The 25,493-nt window shown below is 45.2% G+C and overlaps 2 protein-coding genes across 3 annotated transcripts in view; both read right to left on the reverse strand.

Annotated features, from left to right (window-relative positions):
- LOC111145090 (transmembrane 9 superfamily member 3) overlaps nt 1–894 on the reverse strand; it is a 67,873-nt gene extending 66,979 nt beyond the window's left edge. The window contains exon 1 of the mRNA XM_022499721.1: nt 640–894. Within this exon, the coding sequence (XP_022355429.1) occupies nt 640–735 (96 nt within the window). The 5' untranslated portion in view covers nt 736–894. The remainder of the gene's footprint in view (nt 1–639) is intronic.
- A 4,158-nt stretch (nt 895–5,052) lies between these two features.
- Nucleotides 5,053–25,493, reverse strand: part of LOC111144693 (phosphoinositide-3-kinase adaptor protein 1) — a 119,326-nt gene continuing 98,885 nt past the window's right edge. For both annotated transcript variants that reach the window (XM_022499114.1, XM_022499113.1), the window contains 4 exons: nt 23,846–24,001; nt 17,111–17,181; nt 15,424–15,542; nt 5,053–8,532 (listed from right to left, as the gene is read on the reverse strand). In XM_022499114.1, coding sequence (XP_022354822.1) covers nt 8,475–8,532; nt 15,424–15,542; nt 17,111–17,181; nt 23,846–24,001 — 404 coding nt within the window. In that variant the 3' untranslated portion in view covers nt 5,053–8,474. The remainder of the gene's footprint in view (nt 8,533–15,423; nt 15,543–17,110; nt 17,182–23,845; nt 24,002–25,493) is intronic.

A 25,493-nucleotide genomic window follows, 5' to 3' on the forward strand; every position in this document is an offset into this window, starting at 1 on the left:
AAGGAGGCGCAGAAAGTTACAAGCAAGGCCCAGAGGCGAGTGCGGGCACACTGAGTGCATGCACGTACACGTGTAACCTGCCTTTCACCCCAAGTTTATCGGTGCCGTCCCCACGCCAGGGGCTTGATCCGGTTTGGGCAGGAGAGAAAATAAAGGCCGGTGAGGACCAAGGAACGGCGGATATTTCCTGGTTAGTGTATGACGGGTAATCGTGATGCATCCATCTTCCGCTGTGTCGTAGCCCCCGGTAGCCAGAGCGCAGCTCTCTTCCCCGGGGGCACCAGCCCCGAGCCGGGCTGCCCGCGGCCGGCCCCTCCCCGGGGAAGTGAGCGCCGACCCCCACCACGGTCCCGCCCCGGCCCCCGGCCCCCAGGCCCTCCAGCGTGGCGCCATTTAGGTGCGGGTTGGACAACGAGGCCCAGGCGTTGGGGAGCGGAGTCCTGCCCCGGGAGCGCCCACAAACGCCTCCTCCCAGCTCCCGGGGTTCCTGCTCCGCCAGGCCCAACCGGAAGGCGTCCTCCCCGGCCGCGGGGCTCCGCCGGGGCCGCCCAGCCCTCCAGGCCGCGCCAAGCCGGACTGGGCGACGGGGCGGGCGGGGGGTGGGGGAGGGCGGCCACTCCGGCCGGGGGCGCCTCTCACCGTATGCTCGTGCTCGTCCGCCCGGGCCCGGGGCAGCAGCAGCAGCAACAGCGCGGCGGCCGCCGCCACGCCGGGAGCGCCCGGCAGCCGCCTCATCCTCCGCGCTCCCACCGGCACGGTGCCGGCGCACCGACTCCTCCTCCTCCTCCGCCTCCGCCGCCTCCGCCGCGGCCGATTCGCATCCACGGGGCGCGGACAGACGCACGGGGCCCGGGCCCAGCCGCTGGCTCCTCCGCGCCGCCGCCGTCACCGCCCGCTCCCGAGCCTCCCCCGCCCCTCGGCGCCTCTCAGCCTCTTCCTCTGACTCAGCCACGTCATCCGGCCACCCCGGCACACGCCGGAAGTGCCTCGCGACGCGGGCCTGCAACCGCCGCCGGCCGCCCCCGCCCCCGCCCCCGGGAGCCGCGAACCCGCCCGGGGCCCCCTGCTTCGGGTGCCCCGCGCGCCGCCCGGTCGCCCGCCTGGGCCGCTGGGGCCTCCGGGCCATCCGTCCCCGGGGCTCGGGAGCGGCGGCGCGCACCCACGGCCTCGGCCTGGAGCTTCGCGCCGGTACCTGACCCGCGCGCGTTTCGGGCCGCGTCCGGGCGCTGGGAGCTCTGTGACCTTGGCCAAAACGTTTTACGTTTTCCTGGCCTCGACTTCCTCGCCTGTGAAATGGGGTGGGACCCGCAGCCTCTGGAGCTTGGGGGATCAGACCAGATAACGCTTTGCAGGCTCCCGTCCACCGCCATGAATGAATCACGCGCGCCTCTCATCGTCCTGGGAGATTGTTAGACCCGTACAGGAGTGGATACGTGTTTTAGAGTCACTTGACTATTTATCGGGCCCGTACTAATCGATCTTGTTGAAATTCTTACTCATTTATCTGTTCGATTATACCGTTGGTCTCCTGTCCACAGACTTAAACTCCTCTTGGAAACCGAGCTCCTCTCCTAAGCAGAGATCCTGTGTCCAGAACAGTGTCAGGCCCGTAGCAGGAACTTTAAAAATGCTTGTCGTATTAATATGGCACCAAAACGCTGGAACCTGTAGTCGGACAGTCCCTTTTCAATCATCATAAGTCAGCAAGTGGTAGGATTTAATCTTAGAAATGCCTCAAAATCTATTTTTTCTTTCTTCTGCCAGTAACAGCCAATCTCCATCTCAACGTATTGCAACAATCTAACAGGATCCCTGCCACCAATCTTCCCTCCCCGTTTATCCTCTCCAACAGGTGCCAGAGTGATCTTTCTAAAAAGAAACCTGATTATATCACTCTCTTGTTTAAATCACTCCCTGAGGGGTACCTGAGTGGTTCAGTCGGTTAAGCATCCTACTCTTGATTTCAGCTGGTGTCATGACCTCAGGGTGGTAGGATCCAGCCTGTATCCAGCTCCTTGATCCACGGGAGTCTACTGGAGATTCTCTCCATCGTCCCCCACCCTTCCTCCTGCTCGTGTACCCTCTGTCTAGAATTAATAAATATTTTTTTAAATTATTTTAAAACACTCCTTGAATTTTGTTTAAATAAATCATGGAAACACAGCTAAAATTTTCATCTGCCAGGCACTATTCCGAGCCCTTTACACCTGTTGACTCATTTAATACTCAGAAAAACTCTATGCAACAGGTCCTATTAATATGTTCATTTTACAGGTATGATAACGGAAGCGCAAGGAGGTTAAGCAGTTTGCTGAAAGAGTAGTCAGTCCCAAGCAATCTGGTTCCAGAATCAGTCTTTCTTACTACTAGTGGACCTCCACCTCTACAGTCATTTTAAGAATGAAATAGACCTGTATGTACTGGCATACAGTGATATTAAGAACTTTTTTTTTTAAGATTATTTATTTTAGAGAGAGAGCATGTGCATGCAAGAGGGGCAGAGGGAGAGGGAGAGAGAATCTGAAGCAGATTCTGTGCTGAGCACACAGCCCAACGCAGGGGTCAATCTCACGACCCTGAGATCATGACCTGATCGGAAACCAACTGTCTACCCAGGTGCCTCAAAAGATACTTTTAAATGAAAATGCTGACAAAATAGATATAATCACATTTAAAAATTTTATTTACTTATTTTGAGAGAAACAGAGGGTGAGCAGGGGCAGAGGCAGAGGGAGAGAGAGATTGATACTTACGCTGAGTATGGAGCCTGATATCATGACCTGAGCTGAAATTGGACGCTTAACTGACTGAGCCACCCAGTGCCTGGAATATAGTATCATTTTAAATGGTCCTAATTTCTACCCAGAGAAAACAATCTGAAAGTTTATGATGCAAGCCATTCACACCAGGTAAGTTTCTTCTTTGTACATACCTGTTAATATTTGGATGTTTTTTACAATGACCATGTGCTATGTATGTAATTGGGGGGGGGATTTCTTGCTAAAGGACAGCCCTGTTAACAGGCAGCTGCACAATCAGACCCCAATTTATCAGACTCCAACTTTACCTCCCACTAATCTCTGTCCTGGCTTCATCCCAATATTTCCCCAAAATACCATTTTTTTTTTAATACTTGTGTGCCTTTGCCTAGAATACAAATAAGTGGACAATTATTAGATACTCTCCTTCCAGGCCTAAGTGAATTATCATCTCTTCCGTGAAACCTTTTATGACCCACCCCCGCCAAGAAGTTGAGCATCCTTTCTCTGGCACTCCAAAAGCATTCAATATGTTATGCCATAGTTACCACCTTTCATCTCCTCTTCTATACTACATTCTCACCTTCAAAAAAAAAAAAAACTTTAACAATTATTAGTCCAGTAGAGTTTTCAGGAATGTGTATTTATTGTTTATTTTAAAGATTTTATTTATTTGAGAGGGAGAGAAAGAGAAAGAAAGCACAAGCAGGGGGAGCAAAAGAGGGAGAGAGAGAAGCAGGATCCTCACTGAGCAGGGAGCTGGGTGCGGGGCTTGATCCCAGGACCCTGGGATCATGACCTGAGCCGAAGGCAGACACTCAACCGACTGAGCCAGCCAGGCGCCCCTGCATTCTGACCTTTAGTGATGGCAAGGATGATCATTTGTTCATCTTTGTACCTGTCGCAGCTGTTGGAATAGCGTTCATCACATATAGACACTCAAACTATCTGCTGAGTGAATGAAGACATTAATAAGTGAAAAGTCAAACTGCATAGAGGATTTACACAATACTTTTTAGCCAGTCTAGGAGACATCACAAGGCAGTATGTGATTAATTGCTGAATGAATCGTACACCAGTAATTGCTATAGAAATCAGAGGAGGCGTCTTATACATCTTTGTAAATCCCCTAGAGCACCTAGCGAAGTGACTTGCTCATAGTGAAAGCTCAGTAAATGCTCCGTGAATGAATAATCACTGCTTTTGAATCGAGTGATGATGCACAATTGAAGAACAATCAGTGTAAGTGCTGAATTAAGATGGATGAGTCGTTTCTTGCTTGAACATCCATCACCAGCCTCCACAGATTTGAAGCAGCAAACATCCACTGGGTGTTGTGGGGAGTACTGGGTTGGCAACAGCTTGGGGGTGGGGAGGACACAAGAAGAATTTAAAGCATCCATGTGGGGAGTGTAGTCTTAAAACCAGGAAAGTACACACGCAACAGAGAACAGGCAGGTCAGTGTACAAAAAAAGAACTGCACAAAATGTGACCAGCTGTGCAAATGTTCCAGAGGCAGTAAGAGCAATGGGCAAGTAGAAAAGAGGAAACCCTATTTTGGTGGAGTATTTGGAAAAGTTTAATGGTGGGAAGAGCATATAAGGTCATTAACTCAACAACTATTCACCAAGCTCTGCTATGTGCCAGGAATTCTGGTAGGTACTAGGAAATGATGATGATAAATGGCTTCAGGTGACAAAAGTCTGATAATGGTAGGTATGGAAAGAAAGAATAGGAATCAAATAACTGGCTAGAGGAAAAGGAATGTGGCTTCAAATATCTTTGGAAACTGACAACTTTACCCTAAAAGATAAGACTCAGAAGCACCATCAAAATCAGGGCTGTTCCAGGGATCTGGGTGGCTCAGTGGGTTAAGTGTCTGCCTTCAGCCCTGATCACGATCTTGGAGTCCTGGGATTGAGTCCTGTATTGGGCTCCCTGTTCAGCAGGGAGTCTGTTCTCCCTCTGCCCCTTCCCCCATTTCATGCACTCTCTGTTTCTGTCTCTGTCTCTGTCTCTCTCAAAAATAAATAAAATCTTAAAACAAACAAACAAACAAACAAAAAAACCAGGGCTGTTCTGTAAGACTAGGGAGTAAAAAACATTGATATATCTAATTTCCCCAGTTTATTCATCTAGATTAATGACCCCATTCCGTGACACCAAAAGGACTGGGAGAAAACATGCTAGTAAAAGGGAACCCCCCGCCAATGGCTGTACAGCCTTTTTATGGTAGTCCTCCTAAGACTCAGTTGGTTAAAGGGCTTATGACCAGTAAATGATCCAGAAACCCACCATTTCAATCTTTTATTTTCATTTCTGATGAACATGATCTTCAAAAGTCTTGGTCTATAAATAACAATGTATATCTTTTGATTTCCAGTATCAGGCACTGTTGGAGAAGGTAATTGAGAGAGTGTGACCGCCAGTCGACCCTCACACTGTACCCTGGCAGTTAGAGGATCCTCACCCCCTTCCCTGTTTTGGAAAATATACTCTGTCTACCATTTCCAAAATGGGAGCTGCTCCAAGAACATAGCCTTGAGTGAGTAAGGTGTTGTTGAGACCATCTGGACGGTATATGTGACTGAACCCAGTTAAGGCCTCTCTATATGAACTTTTAAGACTCTGGTGGGCAAGTGGGGGAGATCTACTTGCCTTATGGCTGCTCAAGACAAGCCTTGTCGAAGGGCTAGTTTCAGATCACCTTTTCTTTGAAAGTCTATTTCTTCTTTCTGCTTCGTTATGTTTGTCTTTCTAGTTATTTACTTCTGGGGTGGGACAGTCCTTCCGTTGCTATTCCTTGCTGTATACCTCTCTTTTCTGTTCTAGCTGAAATGCCCTAGGCATGGAGAAAATCCTGTAATTGTTCTTAAGTTCTTTCTTTGGGAAGCAATGACTTAAAACAGTTGGTTCTCAGACTGAGACAAATCTGTTATTAATGCTTCCTCAGCCAATCAGCTGCAAAACCACACACTAGTCTCTGAAAGAGGACCACAGAAAACCATCTCATTCCCCGGTGCATATGGGAGCGGGATCTAAAAATCCCAGCTAGTGAAGTGATACAGGACAGGCTAGAACCTCCCTTTTTTAGTAACAAAGCAAGAGTGGAGGGGAGAATAAGTACTTAGCTTGACTTGTAAAACTACTCACTGAAGTAATTTACATACTATCACTTTGCCTAATTATGGCAAAGCATTAGGGATTATTCACACCATTAAATATGTCAAGCTAAATTATTTGATTGCAACACCAGCCTCTTACTCATAGTCTCTCAGTCTTCGTGCTTTGTTGCTTATATTGTTGGGTTGTCTTCTCACAGGTTTTAATACGAGATGAAGGAAGAATACTGGCCTAGGAGCTGGAGGACAGTATGCCTTGTACAGTTAGAAGCAAAGGCAATGACCATGACTATAACGAATAGCTTCTTTCTATTGAACCAGCTCATAAAATCTTGGGGAAGGATGGCGGCCGCTGAGTTGTCTCCCAGAGCATCATACAGAGAACTTTTTTAACAGTCTCTTTGGAGATCTACTTAAAATTTCGTTTCTGATCCTCACTGTACTGAAATCCATGGTTTTGTTACATAATGTATTCCTAAAAATGTGTATAAAAGTTGTGTGGAAGTTGAATAAGTTTATGTTATAATGGGTACTTCTGTTTCCAGGAAATGAAGAATTTTACCTCATCGTTGGAGCCATTCTTTGACAACATGGAGCAGTTTGGATATGCAGTGAACACCTGACCATTTCCACCCATGTCTCAAGTGTATCACATTTGTCAGACCCAAGTTTCTAATCAGCATTTTCAATTTTATGTTTTCTACTACTCTCACAGAAGAAGAAAATGTAATCAAATATTCCAATATTGCACAAACAGTGATGTGCATACGAAGATGCTAACACCATGAGCTGGCAGTAAGTTTTGCCATGTTATTGACCTAAATGCTTATTAATCAGAGAATGTACAAAAATCTAAATCTGGCCTCTAAGAAGGGGCCTAGAGATACTGAATATTAAAAAAAAAAACAAAAACGTGTAGCTTTTCTCAAAATTAAATGTGCTTAAGAGATCATCTATAAATAATAGGAAGGACAACCATACCAACGTTATAATTTCTTGTTCTCCCCCTACCCCACATTATTCTTCTTCTCCCAAATAAGTGAGAAGGAGGTTAAAGGAACCACTGCAGAATGGCTACAGTGTGCCAGGCATTTTGGTAGGTGACTTGCAAAACACTCTTTTAATGGCCACAGCCAATAGTGTATTTTATGTCAGAAAAAAGACCCACGACCCATAAGCTATTAATTTCAATAGGAGTCCTTGTTTGCTGGACCAATGAATGAAACTGGAAGACAACCCACAACAACAACCCTGAATCATTAGGAAAGGAACAATAAAACTGTACTTAAATAGATCATTAATACTGGGCTTGTATATATCTGTGTGGGATAGAGAATACATTTCATGAAAAATCACCAGATTTCTGATATTTTTTAAAGAAATATGTCTGTTACTAACTTTACTGTATGTTTAAGTATCAAATTAAGGATTTGTGCTTTAAAGGTAGATTTCTGTGCCAGTGACTCAAAATTAATGACATATTAGTGACATATGATAATTATGACATATTAATGGCTCTCTATTCTCTGCACAGATATTCCAAGTCTACTGGTAATAATAAGGAAATAGATAACTGTTTCTCTTTTACATTCCTCCTTTCTCTTTTGATCTCTTGGCAGAGAAAGAGTCAAGGATCCTTCTCCCTCCTTAAGGCCAGAACTAATAAGACCTATGAAGGCTGCAGAACAATAAATATGGTCATTGGTATCCCAAGCTTCTGGTTCCCAAGCATTTACAGATGTTCCTTGGCAACAATACTATTTTGAAAGCATATCCAAGTATAAATGCACAAGTTGAAAAAAATACTTGATAGTCCCATGCCTGGGAGATATGGAAGAAGGATATTTCTGGAAGGTCAATAGTCAGTTGGTGACCAAATTTCTACACGTGGGCATTTCTTGAGGGAGAGCAATTGGCTATCTAGAGATTGAAGTGTGGTGACCGAAATTAAGAGACCCAGACTCTACTAAACACATCTCTTCCTCTAACCAATTGTAAACTCTTAGTTTCTGTGGAACCTCGAATTTGCCTTCCACAAAAAAGGAGTTAGGACTAATCCGTCTCTAAAGTCTTTTTCAGTTTGTTCTATGTGACCAGGCCTGGCATTTAGACACCCTCCTGATTCTATAGAAAAGTTGAAGAATCATTTAAAAAGCAGGACATATCTCCTTACCCAAATATTGTAAGTCTTAAATCATAACCACTTCTAGAAGTTAGTCTGGACTAGCAAATAAGTAAGTCCTAATATAAGTGCATTTTGGTAAAATCACTTGTAAAGTACACTTCTGACCCATCTTTTCAGGCTTCTGACATGCCAGATTTGAGGTAAATATTCCAATTAAGTCTTTATCCTTTTGGCAAACAAGGATATGGATCAATATACTTGGTGATGGTGAATAAAGGCCTTTACTTCTTCATGTCTTAATAATATCTTCAAGGAAAGCCCAAACCAGCTGGGCCACAACAACATCAGCCATGAGAGGAGGTCTTAAGGTCAGCAGTCCCGCCGTGAAACTCAATGCGAAGATATCATTAATGGACTAAAATTGCAAGTCACCAAGTCCAGACATCGGCAGGTTTTAGGAGGTGGAATCAGCGACCTCTGGGTGGAACAGGAGGAGGAGGATGGAAGGTCTCCCTGGTTGGAGGCCTGAAATAAAAGATGAAGCAACTTTTTAAATGGATTAACTCGTTCTTAAGCAACAGTGGTCGGTTGCACTTGGTAAACTATGCAAAGAACATGTTCTGTAATTAGTGAAACCACTTGGACCGCTGAGCGGCCTACCCGCTGGTTGTGCGTCGCAATCTTGACAGCACCTTAGAATCACCAAGGGACCTTTAAGAACTACTAATGCCTAAGCTCTCTCCTAGACCCATTCCTTCCTAACTTCTAGAAGATAAGGCTCAAGCATCACAAATCTTTAATAGTGTCCCTCCCCCAAGAAATCTTTAATAGTGTCCCTCCCCCAAGAAGTTATGTAACCATGTCTTTTATTTTCTGATGCTTCGATACCTGGAGCCTGGCTAACCCTGGAGGGACTGCCCCTCCCATGGCAAACTCATTTCTAAGGATAGCAATTCACAGACGGAGTACGCCATTCATATGCAAACTAGCGAGTCACAGTCTATACCCCAGCCACTCCCTTTATGGGTTCTCGCATTTGGGCCACTACCCATCTGCCCTAATGACAGGAGCGCCAGGTGCCAGACAACTAGGAACCTTTGCCCCAGAGTCCATTGAAATTACTCAAGCTAGCTAATCCTAAATCTGCTTACCCTACCTTCCTTGCACCCTCCTGCAGAAACCACAACAAAAGCTCAGGCCCATGTTCCCTACTCCACTGCCTTTCTCCGGGACTAAACCTGATACTTCCCCAGCAGGTCCCCATGGCATAATGCGGCCCCCTCCTCTTGGGATCTAGGAGGACAACAAACTATCTTCTCAAGAACAGTTGTTTCCTGATCTGTTGATCTAATCATACCTAAATAATAATAAAGTCTTGGGCGCCTGGGTGGCTCAGTCAGTTAAGCATCTACCTGTGGTTCAAGTCATGATCCCAGGGTCCTGGGATCAAGTCGGGCTCCCTGCCCAGCAGGGAGTCTGCTTCTCCCTCCCCACTGCTCATGATCTCTCTCTCTCTCTTACCCTCTCTCTCAGATAAATAAAATCTTTAAAATAATAATAATTATTATAATGATAATGATAAAGCCTATATTTTAAAACATCAGTGATAAAAATACGCAGCCAGGTGGGAGACATACTGTAGGAGGAGGTCCCTTGAGAGAAGAATTAAGAATTCTGTGCTTCTCACAACTACTTCCTCATGGAATTACTAAGTGTGTTATCCCAACTCCACATTTGCTTTTCCTAGAAGCCCCCCTCCATGTTATTCTGGATGGTTTTTAAACAATCCTAAATGCCACTCCAGATAGACCTGGGTGAGTCTATTTACAGAGGTTCAACAATTGTGGCTGGTGTTTCCACATTTGTGCCATAAAGCCAATATTTGATTCTCTCGGAGGCAAGTCAATAAGTCAAGAAAGAGAGCTTTGTCGGGTGCTGTAATTGAACTGTGCTATCCTGGAGTTGCGTAGTTGAGGACCGAATGAATCAATGATCAAATATTTACTAAACGTTTCTTGAAACGTTTAGGTCAAGGAAACGACAAAAGAGTTGAAGAAAAAGGGAGGGGCTATCTGAGGAACAAGGCAGGGACCTGCCACAAACATCCTCAGAAAGCCCTGCTGTGACCTCTGGAAGTAGATGGTTTTGTGTAGTTGCCTCTTCCTCCAGAAAAGACAAACGGACCATCTCCTTCTGCCTCCCCAATCTGCCCTATGAACCAGAGCTTACAGGAAAAAGCTGGAGGAAAGTCAGGAAATTCTACTTATTACCTGAGTAAGCTTAGGCTTCTTGGCTTCCTGGATTCTTTATTTGCTTGCTTCCTTCCTTCCTTCTTACCTCCTCCTTCCCCTCCTTCACTCCCTCTCAAAACCATTTATCTACTATGTGTCTTCTCCTGGGCACGGGATATAGCAGTGAGTATAGCTGACATGGATCCTGCCCTCAGAGTGCTAAGAAAGTAATGGATAAAACAGTCAATGGGAACAATCAGTAAACTGCACTGTTTTGATACAGGAAATTCAGAACCTGTGGGAACATAGAGCAAAGGCAACTACACACACAGCTGAAGGACAAGTTCAACTTCTCTGCACATGTTTCCCATCTGCCCAACAGAAGTACCTACAGATACATACATTGGAGTGTTGCATGAGGTTTGGAGATAACGAGAGTATGTAGCACATTTTGTGGCTTAGAGTAGGCACTCAAGAAGTAAAGCTAATAATTTTATTATTATGAATAAAGATCTGTTCTTAGTCTTTTTCCCATGTATGCTCCATGAGCCTTACAATTTATCACCCACCAATGAAGATAGTCATGATTTCCCGCTGGCCCCTTATCCTCTCTCTGCTGTCCCATTCTGCAGCTGGGTGGGCCTACAATCAAATTATTTCTGTATTTTATTCTGATGAACGGTCTCAACCTAGGATTGGAAGTCCTCTCTCAGGGAAATGGATTTCTGATGGTAGACATAACAGAACCATGGAAGTAATCAGAATCAAGGGGTGGTGTGTGGGGAGACAGCCTCTCCAGGACACTGGGAAGCTGAAGTTGGAAACACAAGTGCCCAGAGATACTTAAGAACTGGCTGCTTTCTCCTCTCTGTTGAGAGTAAGGTCTTGTGGCTGATGAGTTTGGTTCAAGAACCCAGAAATCTTGATGTTGGTTAATGTTCTTTTAAAGCAGAACTGTTATTTAGCTGGTCTGCTTTTGTATCCTCATAACATTGTTGAAAATATTTTTAAACTTCCCTATTAGTAAATAGCTTCTGTCCCAAGTACCCTCACTCCCTGACCACTCCAGCCCCTCCTAGGGACCCCACAGACCTCTTCACAAGTCTGCATTTAAAGTATTAGCTTCTGGCACTGCAGGAGGCCTCCGGAAATGTGTTCTGATTTTACAGGACCTTGGCTTTGCCTTAAAGGGGAGTGCACAAATTGTTAGTGATTGATAAATCACTAGTGAATGGCAAAATATGTTTAAAAACAAAGCAGCAATGGCTCAGTAAGATTTGAGTTTCTTGTTTTTGTTTTTGTTTTTTGTTTCTTGTTTTTTGGGGGGTTTTTTGGGTCAACTGGCAGGACCTCACCTGTGAAGAGTGTGATATTGTCAGCTAAGGACTAATGGCCCGCAAAGGAAATGCTGCGCAAAGATATCATGCATCTGGGGCGCCTGGGTGGCTCAGTGGGTTAAGCCACTGCCTTTGGCTCAGATCATGATCTTAGGGTCCTGGGATCGAGTCCCGCATCGGGCTCTCTGCTTGGCAGAGAGCCTGCTTCCCTCTCTCTCTCTGCCTGCCTCTCTGTCTACTTGTGATCTCTCTCTGTCAAATAAATAAATAAAATCTTTAAAAAAAAAAAAAAAGATATCATGCATCTGCTCCTGTTCTTGTCACCATCCACCTTCCCTGACTTTGAAATACATTGAGAACTTGAAGGTGGGAGTGTGAAGCCTCTTTCCACTAATCTATGACCCACCTGCCCTGTGGCAGATGACCTGACGGCTAACTTTTTAAGAGATGTATAGTCTAACACAAATAGTACCAATCTTTCTATCCATCCATTAATTCACTTACATGATAAATATTTATTAAGTTCCTACTATGTTCCAGTTACTGTGCTAAACACTGGGACTGGGGACAGTAGGAAAAAAATGTTTTAATCAAAAACAGTTTCTATGCTTTCAAGGCTCACCATCCACTTGAAACAGATATGTACACAAGGGCCATAACATGGAAGGAAATCCAACAGAAGTATTTGGAGAACCAAAAGAAGGCATAGGAACATTAGGGAAGGCTTCATAAAGGAAGTGATGACTAGACTGAGTCCTAAAGGGTGTACAGGAATCTTCTAAGCAGAGGTTGGAAGGGAGTAGAGAGACAGCATTCCAGGCAGAAGGCACAGATTGGGCAAAGACACAGTTCTAAATGGCACGGCTCTCTGGGAATGCAGGGGTGGAACATTAGTGAATACAGGAGAAGGTGGGACTTGAGGCTAGACAGGGCCAGAGCACGCTAAAAACTACAGCATTAAATGTGAAGGCTTTCACACCAGGAAGTGACATCATCAGCAATTTCTGATCTAGAAAGCGCACTCTGGTGACAATGTAGAGGAGGGAGGTAAGTGTGAGTCTCTGAGGATGAACACAGGCACTGGCAGATGGAGAGGGGGTGGATCTGAGAGCTGAAAGGGCAGCAGAACGGACAGAGTCTGGAGACACACTCTGTGGGAGCTGCCCGGGAGGCAGGGATGGTGGGTGGCGCCTGGGTTTGGTGCAGAACCGTGCCATTATCACAGGCTAGGAACTTACCAGAAGAAGACAGTTAGGGGCAGAGAATGGCAGGTGGGATGAATTCAATTTTGCCCCGGCTCTGTTTGAGATATCTGTGGGTTGAGGTCACCAGCAGAGAGTAGGAAACAGAGGACTGAGGTAATTGTGGAAGCTTGGAGTCCTCAATGACAGCTCAAGTTCTGGGGACAGCATGCGGAGTGAGCAGAGGAAGGGACCAGGATTGGAAGCGGTCAACAAGCGCTGCACCCCCAGAGCTGTGTGACAGCAGAGGCGTTCAGGAGACACAGGCAAAGAACAGTTACTGATTCCCAGATCTGGAAGTGGAGAGGAGACCCCCAAGGTCAGCCTTGCCTCCTGTCTACCAGTGGGTCAAGCATGGAAGCCATTTATTGGCTTTATTATTTGTTCAAACATCTCCTCATTTTATTATGCAAATTGCATACATACTTACAAAACAACTGCATATTTGCAAATCTTTCTTCACACCAAAAAGGAACCCAAATGCCAAGCTCTGTCAATTACAGATTTCTTTGCAAACACTATTTCTTTAGTAAAAGTGTTTTCCTCCTTTTTGCTCCCATTTTTATCACAACATGCTTCTAGACTCCCCCAAAATTTCATCAGCCATCTCTTTTTACACACTTATATGCATCCCAATTTCTAGCCTTTAATTTCTGGAACCTGTTTCCCTGGTTGTTCTCTTTTTTAACTCCCATTAACAAAAGCCCTGCAGCTATAGTTTTCAAACTTGGCAACTATTTTCATCTTGGTGCAATTAGCAACTGCCTCCAAACTCTTCAATCTTGAGTAATAAAAGGTCTTTCTTTGGTCTTGGATCTCCTCCTAATGACACCTTGACCTTCTGGAACAGATGTCACAAAATGACTAAGACACTGCAGCCTCCAGTCAGGCACACCCAGATGTGCCACACAGAACAAGTCTCAATCCAGGCCAAGCCCTAGTGAGTACATCTGCAAAATAGGATAATCCTAAATATCACTGAGAGTTGTGGAAGGAACTGAGATAATGCATTCTGTGTGTCGAACATAATACCTAGAGTACATAGTACACACTCAATACAGATTAGCATTTATTACTGCAGTTCGCCATAAACACCCCTCCCCAATCACCAACTGTATAATAATTTTCAAGAAACAGCACACTATGCCAATTCAGGGGACTGGACCAGATTATCATTACGGGTCTTCCAGGACTAACATTCTACCACGTGACCTCTAGTCTACACCAAGGAAACATGCTGGTGAACCTGACACCGCTTGTGATTACGGGGGTGGGGGAGATCTGTGTAACAGGTTTCAGTACGTGAATATGAATGTTACTGGGAGCACACGCAAGAGGGGTGAACAGCAAAGGGAGAAGTGGACAGACGCCTAGCTCAAAGTCAGCTTCTCTTTCCAGAAAACCAGAAGAAAAGCCTCCTTGTTGTACTTTCTCAACAAATTACACTGACAAGATTCATTTAAGTTTTAACATTAAAAAAAAAAAAAAAAAAAAAAAAGACCCTGGTTGGAAAAAAAAAAAAAAGCTTCCACCTTTTAATCATTTCCCTCCACATTATACTTTAGACATCAAAGAAATAAACACCTAAGACAAGTCTAGGCTTTCATTCCCAAGGACCCTTTCTGCATGGGTGGAAGCACAAGCTAGTTTTGACCACTTTTCCTGTTACTCCACGAGACCTTGAAAAGGTTCCTACCAGAGGCCAGACAACCATTATGAACAAAGACAGATACTGGAGCCCAGCAAACACTCCCAGCTTGTCTGTCTAATGCCCATCGCCAAACCTCCATATGCTCATTCTTCTCCTGGATGAGAAAAGTCACTCATTCTACTGAGCTTTTACTATGGGCCCAGATACCACCCTTATGACTCTGTGAGGACATTCTACTGTTATCCCATTTTACAGATGAAGAATTGAGTTACATGAAAGTGAAATAATTCACCCAAGTTCACAAGTGACTTCTGGACACTGTCCCCAGATAGTGTGGCACTAGAACCATGCTCCCCACCACACCGAGCTATGCACCCCACCTCTATTTTCATCCCCAACTCCTTCTTATCTCCTGGTCCCCAAAAGGTACTGTCCCCACATACAGCCAAGCGAATTAGTTATGAGGAAGCTGAATTCTAAGCAAACATACAAATTACTCAAAAAGTTGGTGTTTGCCAACGTACTTCATTGATAAAATATTGTACTTGCTACTTAAAGTATTTGCACTTGGGGCACCTGGGTGGCTCAGTGGGTTAAAGCCTCTGCCTTTGGCTGAGGTCATGATCCCAGAGTCCTGGGATAGAGCCCCACATCAGGCTTTCTGCTCCGCAGGGAGTCTGCTTCCTCCTTTCTCTCTGCCTGCCTCTCTGCCTACTTGTGATCTCTGTCTGTCAAATAAATAAATAAAATCTTAAAAAAAAAATTAAAAAAAAAATTATTTGCACTTGAATAAAGCATCATATTAACAAAGAGTCCCTGTTGAAATGCATCAAAAGTAGGCATTTCAGTTCACTCTGGACTCATTCTGAGGTCATCTTAGATGTCTCCAAATCCTACTCTCCACCTGCTGGAATTCAGAGAGTGAGGAAAACATTTCTTCTCCGCATCAATGTTACCTCTGTGAGGCAGCTCGGGGAGGTACTCTGGGGGGCCTCTCAAGGGGCACGGCGGGTGTTCCTTCCACTTGTGGGGGGCCCGGGCTACGACTTCTGGGAACCTCAGGGACTTCATTATCCTACAGCAAAAAAGGACAAGAAAGAAAAGGGAAAGTTACATTAGGCAACAGGCATAATTGGACACCATTTCCCAAAAGCCTCTCAGTCCTCCTCAGGCTTTGGCTAAAGGTAATCCGCAAACTGAAAATGAACCTAGCAAACCAGGTCAGCTTTCCATTGAGGCCTACACTCCCTGAGGAGACAATGGAGCCCAAATTATCATTAATGGCCCTTGTTCCTCAGAGTGCCCCCTGTGGGCCATCAAATTAGCATCCCCTGAGAGCTTGTGAGAAATGCTGGCTTTCCAACTCCTCGTCAGACCTGCCTGATCAGAACCTGCATATTCACAGGAGCCTAGGAGATTCTCATGCATATTAAAGTTTGAGAAGCCTGCTCTGTACAGCCAGAGAGAGCTGGAGAAATTTTGTTTTTAAACCCAAGTCCCTTTCTGAGACAGTGGAACCATGAGTGGTTCTCAGTCATGGGGTCATTAGCAGAAGCTGCTCACTGGAGGGGTAGCCCACCCCAAGGAACCTATCTCAGGGAGTCTCCTGGGTTGGCAGTGACCCCTCCTGTCCATCCCAGCCACTCGTCCCTGGATCAGAATAGACACTTCAGTCTAAGGGAGTAGCTCACCCTCTCCTAAGAGACCTAGTGGCTCTCAGGGGACTATTTGCCACCATGCATGCAGAGGAGCAGAAAAGGCCAGTGTACAGTGAGAGAAGAAAGCAAGTATGTCCAGGGAAGAAGAGACGAAAGAGCATGTTGCCCTGGGGATACACGGAGCAGCGGCCTTGGCTCCACCATTTCTCACGGCTTCTGATCCAGGCCCCAAATGTGATCTCAACCCCAGATTCCCTGATAGTCCTCCTGCTGCTTCTCAGAGATGCCCTCTTGGCTTAACCAGTCAGATGGAGTATCAATTTCTCTCCTCCCCTCCCTCCTTTCCTCCCTCACTTTGTTCCTTTCTTCCCTCCCTCCCTCCCTTCTTTCCTTCCTTCCTTCCTTCCCTCTCTCGCTTTTTATTGAGGTAAAATTCACCTAACATAAAATTAACCATTTTATTTTTTTTTTAAGATTTTTTTTTTTAATGTATTTGACAGAGAGAGAGATCACAAGTAGGCAGAGAGGCAGGCAGAGAGAGAGCGGGGAAGCAGGCTCCCCGCTGAGCAGGAAGCAGGATGCTGGGCTCGATCCCAGGACCCTGGGATCATGACCTGAGCCAAAGGCAAAGGCTTAACCCACTGAGCCACCCAGGCACCCCAAAATTAACCATTTTAAAGTGAACAATTCAGTAGCACTTAGTACATTCACAATATTATACAACCACCACCTCTATCTAGTCTCAAAACATTTTCATCATCCCAAAAGGAAACACTGTACTCCCCATGTCCCCCTCCCCCCAGCCTCCAGTAACAACCAAATCGGTATTCTGTCTCTCTGATTCTACCTATTCTGGATATTTCACATAAATGGAATCCTACAGTATGTGACCTTCTGTGTCTGGCTTCTTTCATCTGGATTTCTATTTCCTGCAGTGGCGTGACCCCTCAGACAAGAAAAATGGGGGTGGGGTCCCCGCTCTCACCTCATTGTCCCCCTCCATCCCACTGCTCACGCTGAGGAGGCTCCTGGTGCTGGATCGGTTACTCGCACTGCCTGAAGGGTACAGACAAAATTAGCTGGACCGTGGATTCTCTCAGGCTAAAATAAAATGCAGGACTCTAGCACTTACTTATTTTTACCGATAGAAACAATACAGAAGCCGTGAATACGGGATCTTCAAAATGCTGCCATCTTATATCATTTTATTAGTGTTTAGATTTTCTTTCAGCATAAAATGAAATGGTTCACCTTCTTATTGCCTTTTTTTTTCTTCGCTTTATCGGCGCCATTTACTGAGGGCTTACCACACATTACATGCTTTAAAAACATGACTGCACTTAATCCCTGTGAAAATCCTATCTGATATTAGTGGTCTGGTTTGTCAAAGAAGCAGAGATGCTCTCTTTCTTTCTTATTCAGTGGTATTTCTAAAATCTGCAAACATCTTGTTGTTGAAGTATTTTACTTATTTAGGAATTACAGCAAGCATGTAATCACACACACAAACGCACACACAGACACACACACATATATACCTTCTAATAAGGGGCCAATTTGATACAGACAAAATACAAACTCCAAAGCATAATTTATGCTCACAGTAGGAACTATGACTGTGTGAGTTTAAGTGCTCAAGGCTTTTGAATTGGGAATGTATCACCTACCTATCTTATTAGGACAGCTCTATCCAATAGAACTTTCTGGAAATATTCTATTGTATACTATCCAATATGGTAGCTTGTGCATACCAGGAACGGTTTTAATTAACTTCAATTTAAATAACCATATTTGGCAAGTGGCAACCATACTGGACAAAGAGAATTAGAACAAGCTCAAATATGTGATGATCCAGGAGCAAAAAAAAAGAACAGTCAGTCAACTAAGACAAAAAACCTGACTTTAATTTACCACTGTCACCACTAGCAGTATTGCCAGATCTTGGGTTTACTGAATTTCCCTTAAAACAGCCCCTCATCATATTAGTTAATAAGGAAATAGTCTTAGTTTCAACTTCATTATGGTATCAATTTTGACCTAATTAATTCAGATGTGTGTTGAAATAGAGCAAGTTAAGATTATAATTTTGGATTATTTCCTAGAAGTAGATGTTTACATCTAAAATAATATATCAAAATACTTAATAAGCCAGGGGATTCAGAGTTTGCTTTTTAAGGAGCATGTGACCCTTTTCCTTTCTAGTCAGTCACCTGTACATAGAAGTGTCCACTTGGCCAGAATGTCCCCATCCTACCCTTAGCCACAAGGCTAAAACCTCAGGCTCCAATGCTCAGGGCAAATGCTATGGAAACCTTTCCAGATTCCCCCAGTAGAAGCAACCCCTCCCAGTCCTGTGGAGCCAAGCCTCCTGTCCTTCACCATTCTTCATGCCACTCCCTCACAACAAACCAGCCTCCTTCTGAAAGTTGTCCATTGACAGAGAGCAGAAGGTTGGCCAGGCACTGGCTCCGGAACCCTACAAATTCATACTCATCAGTTCTCATTATGCCTTCCCTGGGTACTCCTAAATCTTGAACCCCCAAGTTTGGCTTTGAACCTTGGCTCCCCGGTTCATCTGTCCTGGCCCTCTCCCCTCCGCAGGCTGACTTTCTTACCCACATCTCCTCTGGACTGCATGGTTGGTAGGAGGCTCTGGCCCCTGTCATCACCCCTCTAACCTGGGGTCGGGGGGTGCCAGTGCCTTCCTCTTCCAGGCCTGTGTCACCAGGAAGAAAGAACAGACAAGCATCTAGCTCATGCTAGTTTTATGTTTTCTCTACTCCACCACAAGGCCCCTGAAGATGGTCTCTGTTTCTTTTTCATCTTTATGTCTCCAGTGTACAGTCTCACTCAGAATGCATAGAGCAACCCTCAAATATTTGATGGATAAATGAATGAGGGGGAAAAAGTGACCAAATATAATACCCTTAAAAACCATGGACCCGACAATCTACAAAAAGGCTAAAAGTCTTTCTGTAATAAAATTTGTGTTCTGTTAAACATAACATTAATATTCTTTTTTTTTTTTTTTTTTAATTTTATTTTTCATAAACATATAATATCTTTTTATCCCCAGGGGTACAGGTCTGTGAATCGCCAGGTTTACACACTTCACAGCACTCACCATAGCACATACCCTCCCCAATGTCCATAATCCCACCGCCCCATCCCCCCTCCCCCCATTAACCCTCAGTTTGTTTTGTGAGATTAAGAGTCACTTATGGTTTGTCTCCCTCCCAATCCCATCTTGTTTCATTTACTCTTCTCCTACCCCCTTAACCCACCATGTTGCATCTCCTCTCCCTCATATCAGGGAGATCATATGATAGTTGTCTTTCTCCGATTGACTTATTTCGCTAAGCATGATACCCTCTAGTTCCATCCATGTTGTTGCAAAAGGCAAGATTTCATTTCTTTTGATGGCTGCATAGTATTCCATTGTGTATATATACCACATCTTCTTTATCCATTCGTCTGTTGATGGACATCTAGGTTCTTTCCATAGTTTGGCTATTGTAGACATTGCTGCTATAAACATTCGGGTGCACGTGCCCCTTCGGATCACTACGTTTGTATCTTTAGGGTAAATACCCAGCAGTGCAATTGCTGGGTCATAGGGTAGTTCTATTTTCAACATTTTGAGGAACCTCCATGCTGTTTTCCAGAGTGGTTGCACCAGCTTGCATTCCCACCAACAGTGTAGGAGGGTTCCCCTTTCTCCGCATCCTCGCCAGCATCTGTCATTTCCTGACTTGTTAATTTTAGCCATTCTGACTGGTGTGAGGTGGTATCTCATCGTGGTTTTGATTTGTATTTCCCTGATGCCGAGTGATGTGGAGCACTTTTTCATGTGTCTGTTGGCCATCTGGATGTCTTCTTTGCAGAAATGTCTGTTCATGTCCTCTGCCCATTTCTTGATTGGATTATTTGTTCTTTGGGTGTTGAGTTTGCTAAGTTCTTTATAGATTTTGGACACTAGCCCTTTATCCGATATGTCATTTGCAAATATCTTCTCCCATTCTGTCAGTTGTCTTTTGGTTTTGTTAACTGTTTCCTTTGCTGTGCAAAAGCTTTTGATCTTGATGAAATCCCAATAGTTCATTTTTGCCCTTGCTTCCCTTGCCTTTGGCGATGTTCCTAGGAAGATGTTGCTGCGGCTGAGGTCGAAGAGGTTGCTGCCTGTGTTCTCCTCAAGGATTTTGATGGATTCCTTTCTCACATTGAGATCCTTCATCCATTTTGAGTCTATTTTCGTGTGTGGTGTAAGGAAATGATCCAATTTCATTTTTCTGCATGTGGCTGTCCAATTTTCCCAACACCATTTGTTGAAGAGGCTGTCTTTTTTCCATTGGATATTCTTTCCTGCTTTGTCGAAGATGAGTTGACCATAGAGTTGAGGGTCTATTTCTGGGCTCTCTATTCTGTTCCATTGATCTATGTGTCTGTTTTTGTGCCAGTACCATGCTGTCTTGATGATGACAGCTTTGTAATAGAGCTTGAAGTCCGGAATTGTGATGCCACCAACTTTGGCTTTCTTCTTCAATATTGCTTTGGCTATTCGAGGACTTTTCTGGTTCCATATAAATTTTAGGATTATTTGTTCCATTTCTTTGAAAAAAATGGATGGTACTTTGATAGGAATTGCATTAAATGTGTAGATTGCTTTAGGTAGCATAGACATTTTCACAATATTTATTCTTCCAATCCAGGAGCATGGAACATTTTTCCATTTCTTTGTGTCTTCCTCAATTTCTTTCATGAGTACTTTATAGTTTTCTGTGTATAGATTCTTAGTCTCTTTGGTTAGATTTATTCCTAGGTATCTTATAGTTTTGGGTGCAATTGTAAATGGGATGGACTCCTTAATTTCTCTTTCTTCTGTCTTGTTGTTGGTGTAGAGAAATGCAACTGATTTCTGGGCATTGATTTTATATCCTGACACTTTACTGAATTCCTGTACAAGTTCTAGCAGTTTTGGAGTGGAGTCTTTTGGGTTTTCCACATATAGTATCATATCATCTGCAAAGAGTGATAGTTTGACTTCTTCTTTGCCAATTTGGATGCCTTTAATTTCCTTTTGTTGTCTGATTGCTGAGGCTAGGACTTCTAGTACTATGTTGAATAGCAGTGGTGATAACGGACATCCCTGCCGTGTTCCTGACCTTAGCGGAAAAGCTTTCAGTTTTTCTCCATTGAGAATGATATTTGCGGTGGGTTTTTCATAGATGGCTTTGATAATATTGAGGTATGTGCCCTCTATCCCTACACTTTGAAGAGTTTTGATCAGGAAGGGATGCTGTACTTTGTCAAATGCTTTTTCAGCATCTATGGAGAGTATCATATGGTTCTTGTTCTTTGTTTTATTAATGTGTTGTATCACATTGATTGATTTGCGGATGTTGAACCAACCTTGCAGCCCTGGAATAAATCCCACTTGGTCGTGGTGAATAATCCTTTTAATGTACTGTTGAATCCTATTGGCTAGTATTTTGGCGAGAATTTTTGCATCTGTGTAACATTAATATTCTTAACTAAAATCTTGGTTATGACCAGATTTAACCTGCAACTGTTCTTTTGTGGTTCCCAAGAGATGACAGCTGCTCTGATCAATATGACATTAGTGAGTGCGATGCAAGGCAAAGCCTGATAAGCACCTGCACATCAGGGTCTATCCTCCTGGAATGTTCCCTTTCTGGACTATGTTACCATACAAGTACAAGGAGTTCAGGCTTCTGACTTAGAGGCCATAAGGGGAGAGGTCCCAAAGGATGACAGAGCATCTAGGATGGTCCCACCCATGTCGGGCTTACAGCTGAGGACACATACAGGAGTGAGTGACCCCAACTCACCCACGTGGAGTGGAGTTAAACCAGCTGCACTGAGTCTTGCCCAAGTGCACTACAGTATAAATAAATGTACACTTCAAGCCACTGTGTTTTATGGTGGTTTGTTACACAGCAATAGATAACTGAAACTGTATAGCAGGGACTGGAGTAAAATCCGCTGGTCTGGCATTTCATAACATTTTTTAACCAGACGAGATAGCCATCCCTGGGCCATAAACCGTTGCACAAAGTAAAAAGCACACTTTATGCTTTCCATTCCATCTTTACCTCAAAGTAAAACATACACATAAAATCATTTAAGTTAATCTGAACCTGAAATGAGTACTTCCCATTTGTCTTGTTACATTTCCCCTCCTCTCCACCCCGGAATGCACAGAGGATCTGTACCACTGTGGTCCTCCACCTCTCATCTGAGAGATGAGCCACCTGCCTCGGGCTTCCTCAGCCAGCTGCCATCACTGGGAAAAGCTCTCCCATTTCTGAACTTGTCAGAATTCTCTAAATTGCCTTAGGAGGGCTTTGGATACACATTACCACGCCCCATTATGGAAGGAGGAGTTTTCTCTTCTACCCGGTGGAGGCATCCCCTGTGGTCATGTGATAGGCTTTGGGTCTGTTTCAACAGGTAGCAGTGGCAGGAACTAGAAGCCGAGAAAAAATCGGGGCCTCCCGGGCTCCCACCCTGGCTTCACTGACTGTGTGGCCTTGCACAAAACTCTTTCCTGCTCTGGATTATACATGCGCAATCCGTAAAGTAAGAAGGGAGACAGGGGTGGGGTTCTTGACCCAAGGCCATGGATGGGCAACCCCGTGTGTGTGTGTGTGTGTGTGTGTTTGTGTGTGTGTGTGTGTGTGTGTGTGTGTGTGTGTGTGTACATACACGCTCCCATGCATTTCCAGAGCACAGATCAGATTCCCAAACGGTCTCTGATGCAGAAAAGATCAAGAACCCTTGGGTTTAGATGACCTTCCTATCCTCATATCCATTTGGGGGTTCTCTGCCTGACATTTAGGAAGCCACGAGTCCTGAAATTCAGTCCCGAGTCTCCTCGTCTTTCCTTGTTTTCCTAGCTCTTTTGAAAATGCTCAGCTGTGCAAAAGAAGGGAAATGACATCTATTTTGCTGGTGAAGCCGGTGTGTCTGAGGTGCGCTACCGCCACCCTAGACATGGAACCAAAGCCCCCACCTCCTGCATGTCCATAAGCAGGAGTTGTCTGTTGCAATCAGACTCCATCAAGCTTTTCAGCCAAAATGTCTCCCACATTTCCTAATTGGATCCTCAACTCCTCCATAAGGTTAGAATTCTCAAATATGAGTCCATCATTTTCTCATGTTTCTGACTTCGCACCCTTTCCTTCTCCTTACCACAGCTGAGGAAGCAGAAGGGACAGTGGTTGAGGGTCTGGGCCTCGGATCCAGGCTGCCCAAGTTCAAATCCTGACACCACCACTTATTAGCTGTTTAACCTGGGGCAAGGCATGAGGACTCCTGTTTCCTCCTCACTAAACACAGGTCATGGTGCCTATGCCATAGAGCTATTGTGAGAATTAATCAGAGAATATATAGAAGAGGCTTAGCATACAGTAAATGCTCAGCAAATATTAACTAGTGTCATTACTAGGTTTTTCTAGTTATAAAAGGAACAATGTAATAAATTATTACACAAACCTGGCTTTAGGGCATAGTGATGTAAAAGATCTTTGGTTCTCTGAAAAAAGGTAAACTGCACAGGCTAAATGTCCCCCATTTCTTACACCCCCAAACCCAAATCAGGCTCCAGCTGGGGTCTGCTGGGCTCACAACAGACTGTTCCCAAAACCCAAAGGCACCGCCGGGAATGCAGATGTGAAGGCACACCCCCTCCCCTGCTCACTTGCTGTGCTGGAGGTACTATCTGTTTTCCAGTCTCCTCGCCTTAGCTCTGTCCTTGGGGGAAAGGCGCTTTTCCTAGGGCCGCTCTCATAGACTCCAAACTCCACTTTCCCAGGCAGGGGCTGTGAGTGCCGAATTGGGACGGTGATCTCCAAGTCTGAAATTAGAAGAAAAAGAGATAAGCTTCGAGGCACCTGCGACCCACCAAACTGTTCATCTGCTCCCTCTCCGCCCGCCTCCCTGGCCCGAACCTTGTGGGTGCCTGTTGGGGAGGAGAAGGGAGGGAAAGGAAGGGAGAGAGCGTGGGAAGGGGGAGGGGGCCCTGCCCAATTCAACACTGAAACTTCACAGACTCCTGTGTGGCCATCACTACGTGACAGAGGAGAGGGGTGGAGGCATGGGAGAAAGCGAGACTAATGCTTCCACGTCAGGCAGAGAGCCTGAGACGGGGGAGAGGTCTGGGGCTACAGTTCTCCCACTTTCCAGCTGTGGGATGTGGAGTACTTCCCTTTCAGAAGGAGAGCCCATGAGCACTGTTGACCCTAAAGCTGGTTATCCTATGCTCCAGCAGAGTTCTAGGAGCTTCCCAACACCCACAAAGTAAACAGTATTATCACCATTCCCAACCGAAACTAGTTCCAGAAAAGTGGAGTAGCATGTGGCTGGTAAGTGGGACAGCTGGGACTTGAACCCAGGCTTGGAGTCCAGGCTCCTAACCACTAATCATACGGCCTCTGAATCCCTCAACAAATGATGGGTGCTAGGTGCGCAGTCTGCAACTGACAGCAATGGCCCAGAGGGCTAATGAAAGTAAGTCCATCAGCCCCATAAAAGGTTCTGAGACTTGTGAGGCTGATCAGTGGCTTTGGACCCGACAGACTTAGGAAGAGATTATTCCTTCACTCTGCACAGCATTAAACTGGTCTCTTGACTGGCTTAGCCCTGCCCAGTAGCTGATCTTCAATCCTCCCTAGATTTCCACACTGGGTTCTAGACTGAGCAGAACAAAATATCTGTGGGGGCCCATTGCCCACTTTCTCCACGGGAGAGTGTGAACACCAGGTGAGCTCAAGTCACAGGGCTCCCGTGATGCCCTGATCATTCCCAAGTCCGGGCTCAGGGCCTCAGGGAGAGGTGTGAGCTCTGTGTACTTTCCAGCCAGGTGCTCTTATCTCCAGGGCCCCACATCCTCCTCCGCCTCTCCTCTGCTGTGGGACGGGTGCGGCCAGGGGTTTAGGGAGTCCAGGAGCAGAGGTGGCTCCTCGAACCAAAGCCAGAATCTGCCCAAGAACCACGAATAGGGAAATGACAGCCATAGGAAAGAGGAAGTTCGAGGACAGGGTAGACCGAGCCTGTGGGAAACACTCCACACAGAGGATGCCACAAAGCTGGACTGTGGTTTGCGTGGACCTCACACACGCCTCATCCTGGAGACGGGTTCCAAGGGCAGTGTTTGGTCCTAGTATTAAACCAGCTTTCTAGGTCTCAGTGTGACACAGATCTTTCCCACACCCTCAGGCTCTCCTCATTACCATGGCGCAGGGCAAGCAGCCTCCTGAGCCTGGAACCACGTGGGCAGAGACCCGCTGGCTGTTCTGCACCTGGGTGTGGGCCCAGAGCGTCTTGGGCCCAAATGGGTGTGAGCCTTA

Source organism: Enhydra lutris, unplaced genomic scaffold, assembly GCF_002288905.1.
Source record: "Enhydra lutris kenyoni isolate GAN:26980312 unplaced genomic scaffold, ASM228890v2 scaffoldscaffold12, whole genome shotgun sequence".
Taxonomy (NCBI): Eukaryota; Metazoa; Chordata; class Mammalia; order Carnivora; family Mustelidae; genus Enhydra; species Enhydra lutris.